Source organism: Haplochromis burtoni, unplaced genomic scaffold, assembly GCF_018398535.1.
Source record: "Haplochromis burtoni strain Fernald_Lab_line unplaced genomic scaffold, NCSU_Asbu1 Contig_60, whole genome shotgun sequence".
Lineage (NCBI taxonomy): Eukaryota > Metazoa > Chordata > Actinopteri > Cichliformes > Cichlidae > Haplochromis > Haplochromis burtoni.
This window is the reverse complement of record NW_024582421.1, coordinates 1,564,776-1,584,143: the sequence shown is the minus strand read 5'-3', so window position 1 is coordinate 1,584,143 and position 19,368 is coordinate 1,564,776. Positions and strand designations below refer to the sequence as shown.

The window sequence follows — 19,368 nt, the reverse complement described above, 5'->3', positions numbered from 1 at the left end:
TGTGTCTGCCCTGTTCCCACGTCTCTGTTCCCTTTGTAGTGCCTGCTTGTGAGCCTGTCTTTGTTCAGTCTGTGTTATGTGTTTCCTGTTTTACTTTGAAAGTCCGTGTCTGGTTTTGCTTCCTCTTGTCTCGTTAGGCCTGATTTGCCCCAGCTGTGTTTCCCTCCTGTTACCCATTCCCTGATTGCTCCCTCTGTGTATTTAAGCCCTGTGTTTCTTAGTGTCTGGGTCGTGATCTACCGTTTATTTTGCTGTGTGTTTTGTCAATCCGCCGGTGTTAGTTTATTTTTTTGACCTTTTTTCCCCAGTTATGTTATGTTTGAGTTCAGCATTAAAGCTGTTTTGGTTTAAGTTCTGTCTCCGGAGCCTGCACCTTGGGTCCTATTCCTGCCTGCACACAGCCACACCTAACAATATGTATGTATGTTTACAGCCTGGGATTTTTCAGACATTTATTCTCAGACTTAACAACATCCCAGCTGCAGCAATCATTACGCACATCTGTGACATCTGTATGAAAATGATCTCACTCACACCCGGGCTCTTCTAGAAAAAATATATATGACATGGAAACGATGCGATTAAAGTGTTTCATGTTTTGCGTGGACTTTTTTTTTATTGATTTATTTTTTTTATCACGACATCCAAAGCAGCAAAACACTGAACACAACCACACTGAAGGGAGAAATGTGGATAAGATCATTATAATCACTAAAACTGTCGTTAACTGACATAAGTTTCAAACAAAAAGTATCTTCTGAAAGGACTTGAAGGCAAAATAACTGATAACAGACGCGGCGGCGTTTTCCAATACATTTAATTATATGTGAGAAAACACTCCCTGGGCATATGAAAAATCTAAATATCATTATAGCAGGAAACTTTTGACTTTTCCACGCTGCAGTAAAGTGAAATTACCCACATTTTGAGCAGGACAAGGAGCTTTAAATGAGTTCCTCATGCAGTTCCACAGCTTAATCTTTTTTTTAAAAAACGTTTTTTTTTCTGCATAATGGAAGTCCCCATGTGGTCTCCCCAGTATGTCAGCTGTGTTTTATCCTGGTCTGGGAGTGTTTAGTGTCCAGTGGTCAGTGGCAGGGTCACAGCTTAATCAGGACAGGCAGGAGCTCTCCCTCTGCGTGTGTGTGTCAGTTCACTGCTGAGGTCAGGCTCTAATCAGTCTAAATTGAGACTGGGGGCACATATAGGTCCTAAAGGTGCCCCGCATGGTCTCTGTGTGTGTGCAGACAGTTCCCAAATGTCACCCTTTTATTAACAGCCCATATGTGCAGAAGGCCCGCTCTTCTGTTGCTGTGTAGCTGTGTGTATTTAAAGGTGGATGGAAAAAGTACAACGAGAGAAAAGATTTGCGAGAAAACTAAAACAGAATCATTGTTGGCTCGTTAGCCTTCTAATTGAAACTACGCCTAAATAGCCGTCCAGTCTGCTGGCTTGCTGAAGGAGCGCAGATGTTCATGATTATATCTTCTGCCCTGTGATTTGAGCCAGATGAAATTAGCAAAGCAGAACACAAGCAAACAATGCTGCAAATTGTCGTCTCTGATGCCGAGTCCATGGCATCCAGGGAAAAACTATGAGCAGCATTACTCTTTTCATATCTTGATCAGTCACAATATTTAAACCACCGGCCAAATATTGCCTAGATAACTGATGTTCCTCAGCAACTCCCGTCATTTCATCTGCTGCCTTTATCCACTCAGGACGGCTTTGTGTCAAACAATGTTACACTGAAAAAAAGACCATGTTGGACTTGCTTAATTCAATAGTGGACATTGGTTGCACACAATTGTTTTGCTTTGGCAGAAACTTAAAAAACTTAGTTAAATCAACACAACTTAATTATATTCAGTAAACCTGTTCATTAAGTGTTGATAAAACATGATTGAAACATGTTTAGATGAAGTAAGTTGAGCTCTTGGAATATTTTAATCATTCACCATTTTAGCATTTTATTCCAACACTATTCAGTAACGTTTACCCTGATACTACTTGATCACTAAAATACTACCTGTTGTCTTCATATTACATAATGTTCAACGAAGTCTAGAGTCTGGTTAACATAAAAATTGAATGGATTTACAACAACTACCATCCTACATGATACAATCTGGTAAGTGTGGTTAGTTGCTGGACTCTTGAAATTCAAAAGATTACATGAGATTTCAAACTGCAGAAAAATCACTGGAGTTATAAGAGGCACACAGCTACACACACACCACGTGTATGCTATCGCTATTTATTGTGTGTCTAATCTTTACCTGTCAACGACAAAAACGTACAGGAAATTCTGCATCAAGTCTCGAAATCATGGCTTTCCTACTTTTGTTAAAGTCATGTAGTTATTTGAGTTAGGTTACTTGGTGATTCCAAATTGCCCATGAATGTGAGTGCAAATGGTTGTTTGTCTCTGTGTGATAGACTGGTGAGCTGTCCAGGGTGTACCCTTAAACTATCACTTCTGGGTCATGCCCCAGCTCCCCTGCAACCCGGATAAAGATAGTTATACCGAAAAAAGTAGAGGTGACTGCTCGCCTTGACCGAGATGAACGCCTTCCTCAAACCATGATCCAAAGCGCGTGAGATGAAATCACGTGTTTTATCGTGAGATTTAACATTGCTATATTATTGACTTACTTCACTTGAACATGATATGAATAATTTCATTTACCCTCTCTGTATATCATGTAGTTTCTACACTATATAGTTACACTTAACTTTAAAGCATGAGGCAATTGTGTTGAATACATAAACACATGCAACATGCTTACATAATCCCAAGAGATGGACAATTCCTTTTTTTCAGTGTAGGATGTTCGACAGCATGCACATGAATGCCAGGACCCAACCTTGCATTTTAGTGAGATGATGTTACATACACTTGGTATTCTGTACACTGGCTGGGAAAGCCACATAATATAGCATTAGATGAAAATATTGCTTTTTAAAAAGTAAATTAATAAACACTCCAACCAACTTAAGAAACATAAACAAATACAGCCATAGCCAAAGAAAGCCACAAAATAATGACAGAGAGCTGCATTTTGAAGAATGTGGCGAAACATTTCAGAGCTGTGTGGAAACGCTGTGCTCCCCCTTCTCACAGATGCTGCAGCTGTTGTGAGTATTTTTCTCAATGGATTTCTTTCTCTCAGTCTCGTGGAAAGCCCTCAGTGTTTGATTGCTGTTAATTCTTGTGCTTGCTCACAGCTCATACATATCTTGTTCCAGATCAGCTGGCTGTTTTGAGAAACACCTGACTGGAAAGTGTGGTCCCGGCTTACAATTATGCAGGTTGGTCTTTGTTTGTCTAAAGTGAAAGGTGAGTAAGAGTAACATGTGCTTAATAATGTTGGCTTGTGCTGATCTTTCCTTCCTGCTTCCCCTGTGGAAAAGTGGGGAAAAAAAGAAGTAACATGCTGTAGCCTGTTACAAAACAGACTTCCAAATTTGGTCAAACTGACTCACTCATATTCGTCTCTCATTTCAGTTTTCCCACAATTACTATTTACACTCATATCAGCAGCTCTTCATGTTAAGCTTTGCCAATTTTAGGTCATTTCCATTTTGTATAATGTATTATGTGCCAAAATAAACTGCTCACTCTTTTATATTTAAAGTTTTCTTGAGCTTGTACCACTGAGTGGTACATGCTGCTCCAAGTAAATAGATACAGCAAAATCTTAGGTTTGTATGAATTTTAAAAGTTAGGTATGAACACCTTGAATCTTTATCACAGCCTGAACTCTGTTTGGCAAGCTTTGTTATCATTTCTTTAAGTAGTCTTCAGGAATTGTTCTCCAGGCTTCTCGAAGCACATTCAAAGTTAATCTTTGGATGTTGGCTGTCTTTTGTTCCTTTCTCTGTCAGGATGATCCCTTCAATAATATTGAAATTAAAAATTTGGATTTATAAGATCTGCTGGCACTGATTTTCAGTCGATTTGGGATACCTCAGTCTTTTCTCCCTGGTGATCTTTCCGTAAGAATGGTTTTTGTTACAAACAGGCAACGCCATACCACACAGAAAAAACGACTTCTTACTGTAGCTTTGTGCGTGTGTCTCTGTGTGTTTGTAGATTTAGTTAAAGAAATTGGAACAAATGTTGTGCTTTTGTAATAGGCTGTTAGCTACAAGTGCTTGTTTTTACAGACAACACACACAACGCCAGTTCATTCTTTGACTTAGGTGCCATTTCTTAAGCTTGAATGATTCTTAGGTCTTTAAGTGGCTTAACAAACAAGAAAACATTCCTCTGAAAATGGTCAGGTACAAGGACTGGACTGAAAATGAGTGAAGAATCAGTCAATATCCAAAGAAAAAGTTCCTTCAGAAATCCTGGAGAACTGTTTCTCAAGACCACTTTAAACATAACGAGGAAGTTTGTCTCATTGGAAGTAAAATATAAAGTAATGAGGATAATGAGGGATGGATCAAGTCTTTTGAGCAGTATGTAATCATGGCTTCTAACAGTTACTTCATCACAGCAGTAGCAATAAAGTCTTAAATGTGTTTTAACCTCCACATACGTTGTGTACTATATAGTATATTTTTTAAACAAAATGCAGCAGCACAATGCTGTAACATCACCTCACAACAAAACAGGCCTTTTTAGCTGCATGTATTTTCCTCCAGGGTCTCTGTTTTCCTCCCACAGTGCAGAAACATATGTGTGAATAGGTTAAATGAAAAATAGCTGTAGGTGTGACTGACACATTGATGAGGTGATTGAAGTGCTGTGCGAATGGTTGAATGTGGTGTACTGTACAGCACTTTAAGTGGCCGGTGCGACTGGAAAGGTCCAATTTAAATGATATTTCATTTCAGTGTGTCATACTTTTTGACAGTGCTGTGTTCACTGTCCTTGGACTGCACAGTACCTCTGAGCTTCCCATTCTATACATTTGACATAGACTACAATTGACTGGTCATGGATATCAACACTCTCTCCCTCTGCTCCTGTCACTACTGATCACTGCTTTCTTAACATCTCCACTCACTGTGCCTTTCCTAAACCATATTGTTCATCACTTCGCCTCGATAAACGTGAGCTCCATTCTTTGTATTTCTTTTTCACCACAAAAGATGAAACATTTACGAACCCCGTGGCATAAAAACAAAAACAAAAACACCAGCTGTCTCTTTGCCTTGTGCATCCAACTTCTCCATCCACTCTCTCTGCCCAACCTCCCACATTGTGAATTCATGAACTTCTGCTCTGCCATTCCTAATCACCACTCAAGGAGCAGCAGTGTGATTTGTCAGTGCGACGCAATGTCAGGATGATAGTAAATGGTCTTGGGTTTCATCTGTACTGACAGCACGAAGAGCATAATGTAGCCCCCCGGAGGATTTTGTGAGGTGCAAAGAAAGTCTTTCACTCATACAGTAGGAATGGCGCACCTTTCAGAATGAATTATGTTGTTAAAGAGTTTTGGTGAGACTGAGAACCAAGGAGATCCATTGTGAGATATTTGTAAAGAGAAAGCAACATGTTTGAAAACCACACCAGTGTCATCTGTGATTGGTAATGACACTGAGGAATTCACGGGCAGCGTTAGAGAAAAGACAAGTAAAGCAGAGCAAAGGAAACTGATTTAGTTTAATCATTTCAGCTCCTTGTAGTCCTCTCTGCCATTTCTGCTCTCAGGTCGTTTCCACTCCTTCTGACAAAAACGGAGAACACTCATTCACCAGGATGGAAAGAGGGCTGTTGCTGCTTTTACAAATTAATTAATTCAGCTCTTAAACACTCGCCCCGCTTGTGGCCTCTTGTGTTACTTTCCCACGTCTGTTTGTCCTTCTGAAAGAAACTACATTTGAGGACCTTTGTCCAATCACGAGCCCCCGAGGACTTTTGTTGAGCACTTCAACAAAACTGCCAGTCACAATGACTTCAATCACAATCGGTCACCAATTTGTAAAATCTGCTTGTAAATTTTAATTGTCCTTCTCTTTAGCAATTTTGTAAACCTAAGAAATGCATTCATGTAATCTTTGTCAGCTTGCTTTCATTGTCATGTGAATCGTTTGTCTGCACAGTTAGTTAGCAGTGCGTCGTTGTTACACCAAAAATCTTCTCTGCATACAATTCAAGCAATCCTTTGTTTTAAGTTAGAATGAGTCAGTTAAGTTTACACTGTTATTGTTTTGACCGATGCATTTTATTAAAGAGTGCCTAAAAAAAGCAATATCTGCTCCAGTTAATGATTAATGCATGAAAACATCATAAATGCAACAAACTTTTGAACTTCAAGGTTGAACTGATCATCTTTGGATTAATGTGAATAAACTTTATATGTTAGGATTTCTGAACCATGTTTTAAATGCAATCTGATTTCGGCCACCTTTTAATCATTAAAACAGAGAACACAGCCTCAAACTGACGTCATATTAATGGTGGCTGAAAGCAGAAAACAAACACAGCATCATCCTTGGCAGCTTCTACTGACTTACTTCAACATAGATCATCATGCGCAAGTTGCATTTCTGCATATAAACCATTATACCTGATTTTTTTTCTCTTTGATTTAAATACATCTGTTATATTGTTTAAAGGTACAAACATGAGAATGCACAGATACTGTTGCAGCATTTCTGGCAACAGAAAACCAAAGAATGTCAAATGGAAAAAATCCCTCCAAACATGTTTGTGTACTAAAAGATACCGAAAAGTGCCCAAAGAGAAGGAGAAGTAGAAACATCTTTTTTCCATCAGTGAACATCAGTATTTACTCGAAATATGACCTCAATTTCACAAAGCACGATACTGCTAGAATGAGATGGAGGCTACCCCTTGTTAGCCTTATGGTCTCATTTATCTGCTGTCATTTTGCAAGTTATTTTGATAATTTGCCCAGTGATAGATTAATGTTTGTGTTACTTCACGAGAGTCTTTTAAAGCAATGGTAATTACCGTGCATGTTTCTGTTCTTTGCAGTACAGACTGATTGAATAATAGTTCCGGACAGTGTGCAGTACACAGTTAGGTATCTCTCCAGTTCTTGAAAGATATTGCATTGTGGTTTTAAGTGCACTTTCAGCATATATTCAAAAATAAGACAGTAGGTGTTGTTTGGAAAGTTTAAAAACCTCCCAAATACTAAAAAGGAACAAACAATTAATTTTAAAGACATATGAATATTTGTGGGCTCCACAGTGATGTTGACAAGAGCTAAGAGGTGGCTCAGTTTTATGAGCACACAGTGCGTGGGACTCTTTCCATGCTGCAAACAAGCATTTCCAAAAGACTGCAGTAACACAGACACCTTGAATGGCTCTCTCTCACTCTGCCGTGACCTCTGTGTTCACTTGAAAGTTTGCTTGTGAATAGATGCACATAGGAGGAGGGGGTGTTTGAACTCCACAACTTAATTAAAATCATCACAATGGTGCTTAAGGGGTTAAAACAGAGAACTTGCTTAAAAGTGTTGTGGAGGAAAGAAATGTAGAAGGGGAGATCTTTTTGATTCATTCATAGTTCATAAATTTGTGGGTCTTTTGACATCTTCAGTCCCTTGAAAGAGGGACGTCTTCCTCCTTCTGTCCTGTGAAACCACAGCTCACACAACATACACAAAAATAGCTTTTGCTACTTTTAGAAATTGGGAGCTTTTTATTTTTGTGAAAGGAATGTTCTGGGGTTTATCAGGAGTTTGCCTTGAGCACATCAGCATACAGTCCAGCTTGTGAGTCCTTAGTTTTTGCTACACGCTGCAGTAACCTTTCTGTGTTTGTTATGTGCTGCAATTGAGAAATATTTACAGAATGTGGGTGGAATTAAAGTGAGGGTTAAGATTTTATTGTTGTCTCCAGAAGTTTTACTCAGCTGTGTGTTCAAGCTGTTAGAGTGCCATCACTAGCAGATGATGATAAATTTGTACTATAAGTCATCTTCCAGGTGCGTCTGTTTGGAGAGTGCTCTGTTATGCGTAAAGAAGGGGCAGATCACTTCTCGCTACTACAGCTCTCCCTCTCTCCCTTCTGTTGAGGCGTGGTATTTCTCTCTCCGTGGCTGTAACAGACTTCTGCGGGGCAGCTGTTGGAAGTGAACTGCTGAAGCTGAGTCAGTAAATCTTCTCACCAGCCCAGGCTCAGTCACTAAGCTGGTGTGTCAGAGAGCCATTTACGTGCTGGGGGGGAATTACACTTCCAAGTCAAATGCTGGCATCGTGAGAAGAAGGATCCGTCGGATTTTCCCCTTTTAAATTCTGTGGGAATATTGTGTTTGACAGCTCCTGTGTACAGCTTCAGCTTAAGGCTGGAGGACATCTCCTCGGGATGATGAAGATATTTTCACCTTGCTCTATCATGATTATTGTTGCGCTACTTGTCGCCACCGTCTCTGCCACCAAATTAAACGTGCCACGGCTGAGACTGTCCCACAAAGGTAATCTATCTATCTATCTATGGGCAAAAGCTCTCCATCACTATTTTATGCGCTTGGTTTTTTCCTGTTGTTTGTTTTTTTCGGGAGAAAAGTCTTGGTTGTGAAATATTTATCTGATACTTGGAGACGCTCCAATAACCGCTTCTTGTATTTTGCGCATTTTCTCCTCAAACCACTTATCGTCTCCGTGGTGGTCTGAGCTGGAAGAACTAAATTGCTTTTTTTTTGGGCTACTGTTTCAGGGAGTTAATGCGCTTTAGGAGACGCACATGTATGCATTTGCTGGTTCGCAGGTTGAAACAGCTCGCAGTACAAGCCGGGTGCGCAGCAAGAGGAGAGAATTTGGCTGAGGCTCGTCTTTCTGCGGTCAGACACACCGCGGCGATCGTCTCACTATAAAAGTTTATTAGGGAGGGCAACTGCGACGGAATAGGTACCTAAAACGAGGATGTTTGATAATTAACATTTTTGCTGCTAAATTGTTATAAGCACTGGAGAATTTAGCAAGACTTGGTCTTTTTTTGTTGTTTGTTTCGTTTTTACTGCAGTCGTCCTCACAGGTGGATTTTGTGCGTCATTGTGTGCAAGCTGTTTCGCTGCCGTAATCACAATTCTCCAAAAAATGACTGTACTAATTGCTTGCTTGATGATAGATTTTTTTACTTGTTTACCAAATATTTTTCCTTAGCATTGCCATATCTTTTGGCTTGTTCCCACACATGATCTCTTCCTTTCCTGGCTCTAATCTAAGCCCGGTTGTTGTCTATGACTCACCCAAGTTTAATGATAATGAGGCAGTAAAGTGTATGAGTGGTTAGGTGATGCTTGACTGGGTTTTTGCCAAACTATTGTCATTGTTTCGTTTCACTCAGGCTTGAATGATTCTGTAATCATCATCAGCGATAGATATCACACAGGATTTCCTTCTGTTCATTTTTTCAGGGGAAAAGTCACCAACTGAGCTTGCTTGTCTTCCTGTTGCCTGGACTGAAAATAAATACAAGGGGAAGAAAGAGAGCGAGAGAGGCTCATAGAAAATAGGGAGAGAAAATGGAAGTGGTTTTTAATATTGAGGTTAAAGGGCAACAAGAGGAGCAGAAGTTAATAAATGGCATGAAAATCTGAATTTGTTTAGCATTTTAGGAGAAGAGGCAGGGAGGAGATACTTCTGTTACCAGGCCCCAGGCAAACACTAGAAATGGAAAAAGCTCATGATTGTGACTCACTGTATTTGCTCATGCAAAGCCTAGTTTGCAAATCCCATATTTTCACTTTGGTGGTGCAATAAGCAGATCCATATTGAGCCATTTTTCTTCATAGCTTGCCATCGAAAGACACTCACTTCTCATTTTATGAGCATCACATGGAGTGTGGAGAGGTCTCTGCTTACGAGATTAACATTATGGAGCTTCTTGCTTCCTTTCATCATGACCTCAGATTTGACCCATCACTTTACCCTATTTTACATAATTCCCCCATTGATTCAAGTCTCTCCCCTCCTCATCTGTTTTTTACAAGCAAATCTCTCATAACCTCTACATGTGTCTCATCATTTCACTCTTTAGTCTAATCTCTCCCCTGCCTCACATCTATCCTTCCCCTCTATATTGCTCTCTTGTGCTCTATCAGCTGCATATGCCATTGCAACCCCCAAAAGCCCAGAGGGTGTTTGTATTCCCAGGAGGATGTAGAGGTAATTTAGCAACAGGAAAAGCTGTCATTATCTCATTTCAATCACTTAGTTAGTAGAAGTTCAAGCAGGAAGAAGGCCATAGGAACCATTAAAGTACTCGGATCCCTCTTGTCTTCTTAGTTTTTTTTTCAAACACCATAGTTTGAAAAATGTATTCAAAGGTTTGTTGAATTTAACAATTCAGTTAAATTAATGATAAAACATCTTTTCTACATAACACATGGCTTTAGCGTCAATAGCATTTTAATGACTGTTGCAAAGTGCGCCCAGTTTCAAATGTTTTCATTAACACATGCAAATCTTTCATTAATTTTCCTTTTTCATTTGAATGGCCTTGTGACTTGTTTCATTAGAAAAACTATATTGTAAGAATTTATTGTAGTTTATATTTTCTGAAAACATGATTGTGCAAAAGTAAAAATGTGTGTGTTCATGTATCTGTGAGCTGACGCTGCAGCGTTGAGGTCTGTAATGTGTGATGTGTTGGCTGGGCTCCCTGCCCTCCCAGCAAAGCATCTATACAAATCTCCCATCAAGCTTCTTTCTCTTTCTGTCTGTGTATGTCTTTCATTTGTTCTCCTCTCCCTTCAGCTGGCCCGATTCTTTTATTCGTTCGAATTCTCTGGGTCTTGTGTGCTCACACACTATCCCACACTGACTTTAGACACACACACACCGTGTCTAACACAATATTCACTTTGTCTGGCGTAAGGCAGGGGGTGCACTTGAAAACACAAACGTTCACATCAGCGTCCCATTCTGATCAGATTGCATTAGCTCTCTGTGTGAAGGGTCCTGTTTGTTTTTGCTTACAGCCTGTGAATTAATGAGTTTGTTTTCCTAGTTGGCTTTGCCTGGATGCTTACATGCAGACTGGTGTTAGTTGTTCTTAGGTGGAGGAGTGTAATCTGTCATCAAGTCAGATGGAGATGGTCCGGACAGATGGAATGTAAACCGTCTCCCATCCTTTCATCTTTTGGGTCTTTTCCCTCTGGTCTGCATCAGTTTCTCCCACCCTCCTCATTTATTGTAGTCTTCCCTAATGCCTTTGTCACATTCAGCTGAAGTGCTCCCAGTCCTCTGACCTGATTGAAAGTCCAGCAAAGAAAAAAAGCTAAACAAAGGAATGAGACTGGAGGGTTTAGTACACAAGCCAATGAGATTTTTTACCTTTTTTTCTTTCTTTTTTTTTTTTTAACTACAATGTATATATGTTTGCACTAGGCAGTCAAGAATATTTTAGAGGTTTTTTTGTGCTTTAGTAATAGCTGACATGTGTTTAAATCTAAAATGCTTGTGTAAAATGCTAACGTACAGTCAAGAGAGCCTTTAGCCTGCAGGCTCAATAGCAAATATTTAAAGTTTACCGTACATGAACAATAGTCCAGATAGCTTAATAAAACTGGAAAAAATGCAGGAATGGCAAGAAACAGACTTTAAATAGGGTTCTGATCCAAGTGAAAGTAGTGATCCTTTATTGATTTCAGCTGTACAATACACCTTAGTTAGAAAAAGATGTATCTAAAGAAGCATTTCAAAAGCTCTCTAAGCTTTTGGGTCAAAATCAAAGTGCTGCGTTGTTTTTTTAAGCCTTGTATGTGAGTTTTTGTCCAAGAATGATCCACTGGATCTTATTATGCATGTGTTTATGTGTTGCAATTACTTTTTTATAGTGGCAGTGATATTTAAATGGATCATATGAGGGTGAACAACTTCTACTTTCCATTCCAATCATGGAACATTTAAGTATGGAGGGTATGATTATTGTCCTTGTGCTAACAAAATGCTAAGAAACATCTAAGTGAGTATCAGGTATTTTAAACATGCATACACGAGGTCATTTAGAGGTTTAAATTTAAAGATGAACTTTGAACTGCTGCTGTTTCACAGTTCACAGCTGTCCTGCGGTGCACCAACTGGAGCGCATCACCCCTTGTTTACCCACATCTGCAAACCTTTCAACACGGAAGGAGGCAAATCCTACATTTACTGAGATCTGCTGCTGCATATGGGATGATGTTCATGCAAAGTTTTATTTGGATTGGCACACAGATTAATGAGGAGATAGGGTACAAACAGACACATAAATACGCTACCGTACAGTCATTATAGTAAGGAAAGAAGAAGAACATGTGAAAATGACTCAGTTCTGTTGAATGTATTGCAGCCTCATAGATTGCAGTCTCTAACTTGTGAATGATGCAGTGCAGGACTGTTCTTTTCACTCTGATGTGTGTCTGCTTCTCTCTATCAACCCATCAAAGCAGCTGCACCATCGCTTGCTAGGCCAACAAACCATGTGCGTAATTTCCTCAGACACACAGCCTTCATAACTGCAGGATGTGGCAGACAGCAGAGTTTTAATTTAACAACTTGATAGAAGAAGCTGTAAAAGTCACCTATGTATAGAATTCTGAAACCAGGATTCAGGCAAGAGTTCGGTACACAGCAGGAAAATTCAAGGACTTTTCTTTGAGTTTCTCTTTTTACCTTGTTACTTTGAAACAGTGGTGTTTAGTGTCTTAATGAAAAGTTGAAATGGACAAGCTCATGTGTTACTAATCACGAGTGCTGAAAGTCAAAGTCAGCCTCTGTTTCTGTTGTTGCTGAGATAAATTCAACCTGGTTCTTCAACATTGAGTGAGTTCACTGTACTCAATTGACTTCCAAAGTAACCAGAGCTCAATCCAGCTACATCTTTGGGATGTAGTGGCCAGTAAATCTGAAGCTACTGTGTGACGCTATCCTATAATTATTCGGTAAAATCTCTCAGAAATGTTTCCAGCACTTTGTTAAATCTGTGCGAATGAAGAATTAACGCAGTTCTGAAGTCAACAGCAGGTACAACTGGGTATTGGCAAGGTGTACCTAATGAACTGCCCAGTTACTATAAGCAGTAAACTGTTCCTAACCCTGCAATTACCAAAAAAAGCACACAGCACATTAAACATCCTATCAAAACAGCATCTAACTGTTGTCCATGTTTGTTCAAATGGGTCAGAGTGGGCTGTTCATGTTATCCCACAGACAGCCTCCAGCAATCAAAAAGCAAATATTGTTTTAAAACATTGTTTTGGTATATGTAACCGAAAGCTAAGCTTTCACATTTGTTAGTCGTGATATAAGCTTATCAACTAAAACAAGGTACTTACAGCTTAAATCATAAGAGTGATGTAGAAGTTGCCTCAAAGATTTACACGTCTGACACTGTGAAATTATTTGCAAATGTGATTGGTTGAAGGGTGTGGATTAACATTTAAGCACAAATGCATGTATGCAAAGCTGAGCTTTCAGAACATAGTGAACACATTGCCTGCACATGTCACTGTAGTTCAAAACTGTATGCATGTTTTGATAATATATAATTACTGTAAATCTAGTCATGGTGGAAATGTGTGTTTGTGTTTTAAACTCACAGGTGCTTTATATAAAATATAAAAGAGGCACAATAGTACTTTGTCCCATTCGGGAATATCAGCCATAATTGTTTTTGAGGCTACAGAGACATAATGAGACCTTTCCTGTCTGGTATGTAGACCTGCTGACAGAAGAAACACATTGCATGTTTCTAACACCACAGGCATGATATGAGGGGTGAAGAGTGTCTGAGAGATAAATACAAAGCACTAATGTGTGAGTGTGCGTGTTTTATGTGTATATGAAGTGTGTAATGTGCACGCGTGCGTAGCCTTGTCCTTGCTAAATACATAAATGTACTGCTTTTAAAAGTAAACATCTGCATGTACTGAACTACTAGACTATGTGTGTGTGTGCAGAGTTAACTGCATGAGAGTGTCTCAATCAGAGAGCTAATGCATCTGATGTCCACATTTGTGTCTCTCAAAGTGTCACTTGTGTGGCCTCGTGTGACAAGCCTCAGACGGTGACCAGCCAAAATCACTGACAAGACACAGATGGAGAAATTAGTGACGAGGGAAATAAGAATTGACAGTAAATGTGTGAGACATGTGTTGATATCAACGCAGAGCCAGGTTTCAGAGCGCAGATGCGAGGATGGAAAAATAGTGTATGCGTGAGAGGAAAGGATCAAGAAAAAAATGGCACAGTATAAGACAAGAAAGATAAAGACACCAGGAGGAGGAGGCTATGTCTATGATGTGCATCTGTGTTGGTCCAACACATTCCTGACACTTAGTCAGAAACCCCTCCTCATCACATTTCCAATGAACTTAGAATCTTATAAATGCATCATCATTTCAGAAGTCCACCACAATTTTGCTGACAAAGAAGAATAAACAACCAACAAACATCCACATTAACAGATATACAGAGTGACGAGGGACATAATCACGCAATTAAGCAATCTTGTTGCAGACTGATATGTTGGCAGGTTTACTGTAGGCACCAAAACGTCTTGGTAAAATTTTAGGGGAAAAATGCTTTGGGTTAAAATATATCCCTTTATATCACTGACCAGACTTTAGTAGCACGTTTCTCCTATTTGCAATACGTGCTATACCTTTATCAACATAAGGGAGCATTTTTATTTCAGTGATTTCGTGCCAGACAGTGTAAGTGTTAATTTTGTCAATTTGTCATTTCACTGAATTTGCTTACAATTAGGAAAATATGAAGAATAGCTGATATGAAGTAAGACATCCTTATTCTGTCAAATGTTCAACCATCACTTTTCTGCGAGTCTCTGAAAGATGACAGCAATAATAAAGTTATTTTAGGTTTACATAGCTGTAGCATTATTTTAAGATATACTCGTGGCGGTTCTGTGGATAAGCACCTACTCATTATCCTTAGGAGATAAATATAACCCCCCAGCATAGCACTTAAAGTTCAAGGCTGTACTGATAAACCAGTGTTGGATTTAAATGGCTTAATGCTGGTGCAAAACATGTTCAGATAAACACTGCATTGATGCCCTAAAAGGTCAGTGCGCTCAGGCCTTACAAGGCTCGACTGTCTAAAGCTGAACTCTGAATTAACACATGCGCCCCCAGTAATCAGTGAGGTGAATGATGAACTGAAGAGGGGGAATGCTCATGAAAGCAAAGAAACATCAATGAAATTTTAAGATCAGAGACAGAAAAGGAGAGAGGTAATCAATGAAAGATTTGTGAATGTTGAGAGAAAACCAATGAGGGATTTTTGATAGAGAGACTGTAAAAGAAAGCGAAAAAAGGATGGTGGATTGGGGTGGGTTGGGGGGGCATTTTACAAGATGGAAATGCCAGAGGAGGGCAGATAAAAAGAGGTCATGGTAGTAGAGAGAGATAAATGGATGATAAAAGACGAAGAGGGGCTAGGAGAATGAAACGGAAAGGAAACGACAGGAGGTTGAAAGGGTTGAGAGAGAAAAATGAGAGCGGTGTAAGCATGACAGATAGAAGGATAAAGAGAAGACAGGAGCTAACCTGACGACTGAAAGACACTGGTCCCTTTGAGAAGCAAAGGTTGAGGGTTCAAGTCCCAACAATGTGGCTTTGACTATCTGTCATGTAGATTACTAAGTATGCCACTTACACAGAGGAGTTACAGGGTGTGTGTGTGTGCGCTGGTGAGTCTTGTGCATATAGTGGGAGTATTCTGTATCCCTGTCTTTTGTGAAACCTTTCTGGCTGCCCACAATTGTTTGACTAACACGTTAAGAAGAGTTGTGTGTGTGTAAATGGCTGTATGTGTGAGTGTGCATGTGTGCTAAGAGGCTAGCCAAAACCAATCTCAGTGTCCTCAGTGCCGGGTTTATGTTGTCTTGAGCGAGGGGGACTCAAGTCCTGACAAACTGTTTATCTAGTCTTTCCACACTCTGCCACACCCAAAAGACACACAGCCGCCCCCCTCCATGGTTTTCACAATAGGTCTTCTCTACTCTGAATCTAGTTTGGGTCTTGTTTCCTGATAACAATCAGACTTAGAAGTAAGGAGGAAGTTTTCTGAAAGCTTTTTAGGAAGTCTCTTACATTTTCACGCTTGTTTGCCAAATTAGCACTTAGCATCATTGACAGCTTCTTGAAGACAGCATCAGTGGAGCTGCAGATCATGTTATCTACACTAAAGTGAAAAGAAAAATGGTAAAACTATGACCAAAAAAGTGTCATAAAACATCCAAGTCCAGGCTCTCAAGGTAGGCTTGGAAAAGTAGTCAAAGGAAAGTTAGAAGACATTGAAAATACACTACACCCTTCTTGGTAAATGGCCTGTATTTGTATAGCGCTTTTCTAGTCCCTAAGGACCCCAAAGCGCTTTACACATCCAGTCATCCACCCATTCACACGCTGGTGATGGCAAGCTACATTGTAGCCACAGCCACCCTGGGGCGCACTGACAGAGGCGAGGCTGCCGGACACTGGCACCACCGGGCCCTCTGCCCACCACCAGTAGGGGGTGAAGTGTCTTGCCCAAGGACACAACGACCGAGACTGTCCGAGCCGGGGCTCGAACCGCCAACCTTCCGATTACAAGGCAAACTCCCAACTCTTGAGCCATGATCTCTCTGTGAGCCATGATCGCTTCAGTATGTTGAGACTCTACAACCTTTCTAATGACCAACAGGGGGCAGCACATCTGGTTGCAAGAAATAGACTGTGTAGAAACCTATGAGAAAATGACCCTACATCTTATGTGATTTATGACCTCGTTAAACATTTTCTTAACTATTTTATCATCAAAGGTGTTAGTTTTTTGTCTTTTTTAAGGCAACATGATGAAATGATGATGCCATTTAGGACCTTGTGATTGTCAAGTTGCTATTATATGAGGATGAGATTGATGTGGAGACTGATATTGGCACACACAGAGATGTGATGTGATTTGAACATAAAACTATGCTGGTAAAAGTCATTCCAGTTGGTTTGTTACCGTCACTTTAATAAAATGGTGATTTCACCAAGCCGCATGCATGAGCAAGCGAGACTCTTTTGGAACCTGTAACCTGAACTGAAATCAGTGAACAAGATGCTGTAATCACAAGAAGTCCATGGTCAGCCTAGGTAAAAAATAATAATAATTGTGTTATGGCCAACAAAGAAATATAGGTTTAAAATGAAAGTCCACATATTTTACACGATCGTCTGTACTGTTAGTCCACCCAAAGTTTTTAAAAGCTTTACACAAATCACACAGAAAACTTTGTACTCACTTGGACTAATGTTGAACTTGGCCTCCTCCAGCATGTCATCATCTGCCAAGAGCATGCAGGGCTGTGGTGCTGAAATGACAGATGCCTTGCCAGTGTTTTTCATACAAAGTCCTGCTGTTCCAGCTTGAGGAACAAACATCATTCAGCCACTCATTTTCTTGATCTGAGACAGATAAATGAATTTATCATTGCTTATGTATTCTTTCTCTGGAGACATAAAGGGAGTAGTAAGCATTTCAGATAGAAATGTGGTACAGCTGAGTCTTCCAGCAGAAATGAAGCAAACAAAAAAGGACACAAAAACCCTTTAAGAGACAAAGAGGGTTCCTCTTGCCCACTCACGTCATTGTAGTGTGCTACCATTCAGTGTTTTGGCTCCAAGCCAAAGTGAAATGGCAGATAAACAGGTCAGAGCCCTCTCTAATGCTGGGCGAGGGGCATTACAAGCCACATGTAGGGAGATGCTTCACCCCTGCCACCGAAACAAACAAACTCAAGCTTGTAGCAGTCAATTAGTTCCACAAGAGCTGCTGACAAGAAGAACACAGCACAAAGGACTCCACTGTGGACTGATGGATCTATTAAACAGCGACTGCAAACATACAAACATGGCCGTTAACTTATACCAGAGGAAGGCTCTATGCGTGAATGCATCTTTGTGTTTGCTACTGTGACAGCCAAACGTGTATTGCAACCAGCTGTCTGATTTTAAGCGTTCTGTCTTTAATTGAATCCTGATTCGTTTTGCTACAACAGAACAAATCAATCAGTTTGTTGTTTTTGTTTTTTTTATTACATTTCAAAACTGAATTTGAAATATTTTGTATGTTTTAGAAATGATCTGCAGCGCAGCGACATCGTTCATCTTCATTAGCGCAGCAGCAGATTACAGCAGAGCTACTTCAGTAGTCCTAAAATCATTTAATCAGTGGATTTGATTTAGGAATGAGGAATTAAATGCATATTTGTCTTCATTTTGTTGCATTTAGATAAAGCGTGGGTGAGGCCAGCTGTAATCTGGTTGAATTGTTTTTGCAAAAACAAGTGACATCACAGAATTTCATACAGATTTGGAGGCATCGAGGGAGCAATGGCTGGGAGCAAAACTGTAAATTAAAAAGCTGAGTCTGAGGAGAAAATCTAGAAAGATGCAGCTTTTTCTCTCTCACACAGTTAAGTGTGATGTAGGACTGATGAAGTGATATTAAATAAGAGCCTGATAGGAAAAGACAGAAGGATTTCTGAAACAATGGGAGAAAGAGCGAGATTAAGAGAGGTTAGAAGCAAGGATGATGAAAAGAATGGAGGAAAGCTGAGGCCAGGAGATATGGAGTTTATGAGGGATCAGTTTGGATGAAAGACATAAAGAGTAAAGTGTGTGGTAAAATTGATTAATGGAGTTAGAGCGGATTAAAAACGGGAGTAGGAAGAAAAGATGAAAGAGGACAAAATAGAAAGCTGGATAAAAAGAAAGCATCTGGCTGTCAGAGAGGATGAAAGATAAGGAGAGAAAGAGAGGAGGTAGAGATGATGAAATAAGGGAAGAGGGGGGTGACCTGATGGGAATTGAGGGTGATGAGGTAACACCCTACGCTGTGTTTTGATTGGACCAAGAGGGAAGATCGAATAACAGGAATACTGACAAGCATCCTGAGACGACTTAGGGAGAAGATGCTTTGACTACTTGTGTGTGCGTGCGTGTGTGTGTGTGTGCGTGCGTGTGTGCGTGTGTGTGTGTGTGTGCGTGCATGCACGCGTGTGTCAGAATTTTGTGACAGAAGGAAGATTCAGGAAGTAAGAAAATAAAGAAACTGAAAATCCCACATAAGATTGTGCTCCCTTTCTCAAATTCATCTCAATTTTTATCACATGTCATAAAGGACCGGCTGCATTAAAATGTGAGCTGTGAGGGTAGAATGACATCTGCAGTGAGGAGCAGTAACAGGTTGGCAGGAAATCCCAGGATTTATTTTGTCATGAGTTATCTGCAGGATAAATCCTGGGGAAATGTAATGTGGGAATTAATAGCTGCAAATTAATACTTTCAAAATAATTGCGTAACAAAATTGATAGATAGCACATGGGTGATATGTGCAAGCTGCATGAAAAAATTACATATTTTGTTAGATTTCTTCTCCAGTTTCAGCAAAATGAGTA

At 40.0% G+C, this 19,368-nt stretch overlaps 1 protein-coding gene across 2 annotated transcripts in view; it reads left to right on the top strand.

The window, feature by feature from the left end:
* The first annotated feature begins 8,002 nt into the window (after positions 1-8,002).
* The window catches only part of sema3bl (sema domain, immunoglobulin domain (Ig), short basic domain, secreted, (semaphorin) 3bl), a 53,694-nt gene continuing 42,328 nt past the window's right edge, over positions 8,003-19,368 (top strand). Inside the window, exon 1 of one of the 2 annotated variants that reach the window (XM_005937842.2) lies at positions 8,003-8,407. In XM_005937842.2, the coding sequence (XP_005937904.1) occupies positions 8,299-8,407 (109 nt within the window). In that variant the 5' untranslated portion in view covers positions 8,003-8,298. The remainder of the gene's footprint in view (positions 8,408-19,368) is intronic. The other variant, XM_005937841.2, reaches the window with a different exon arrangement.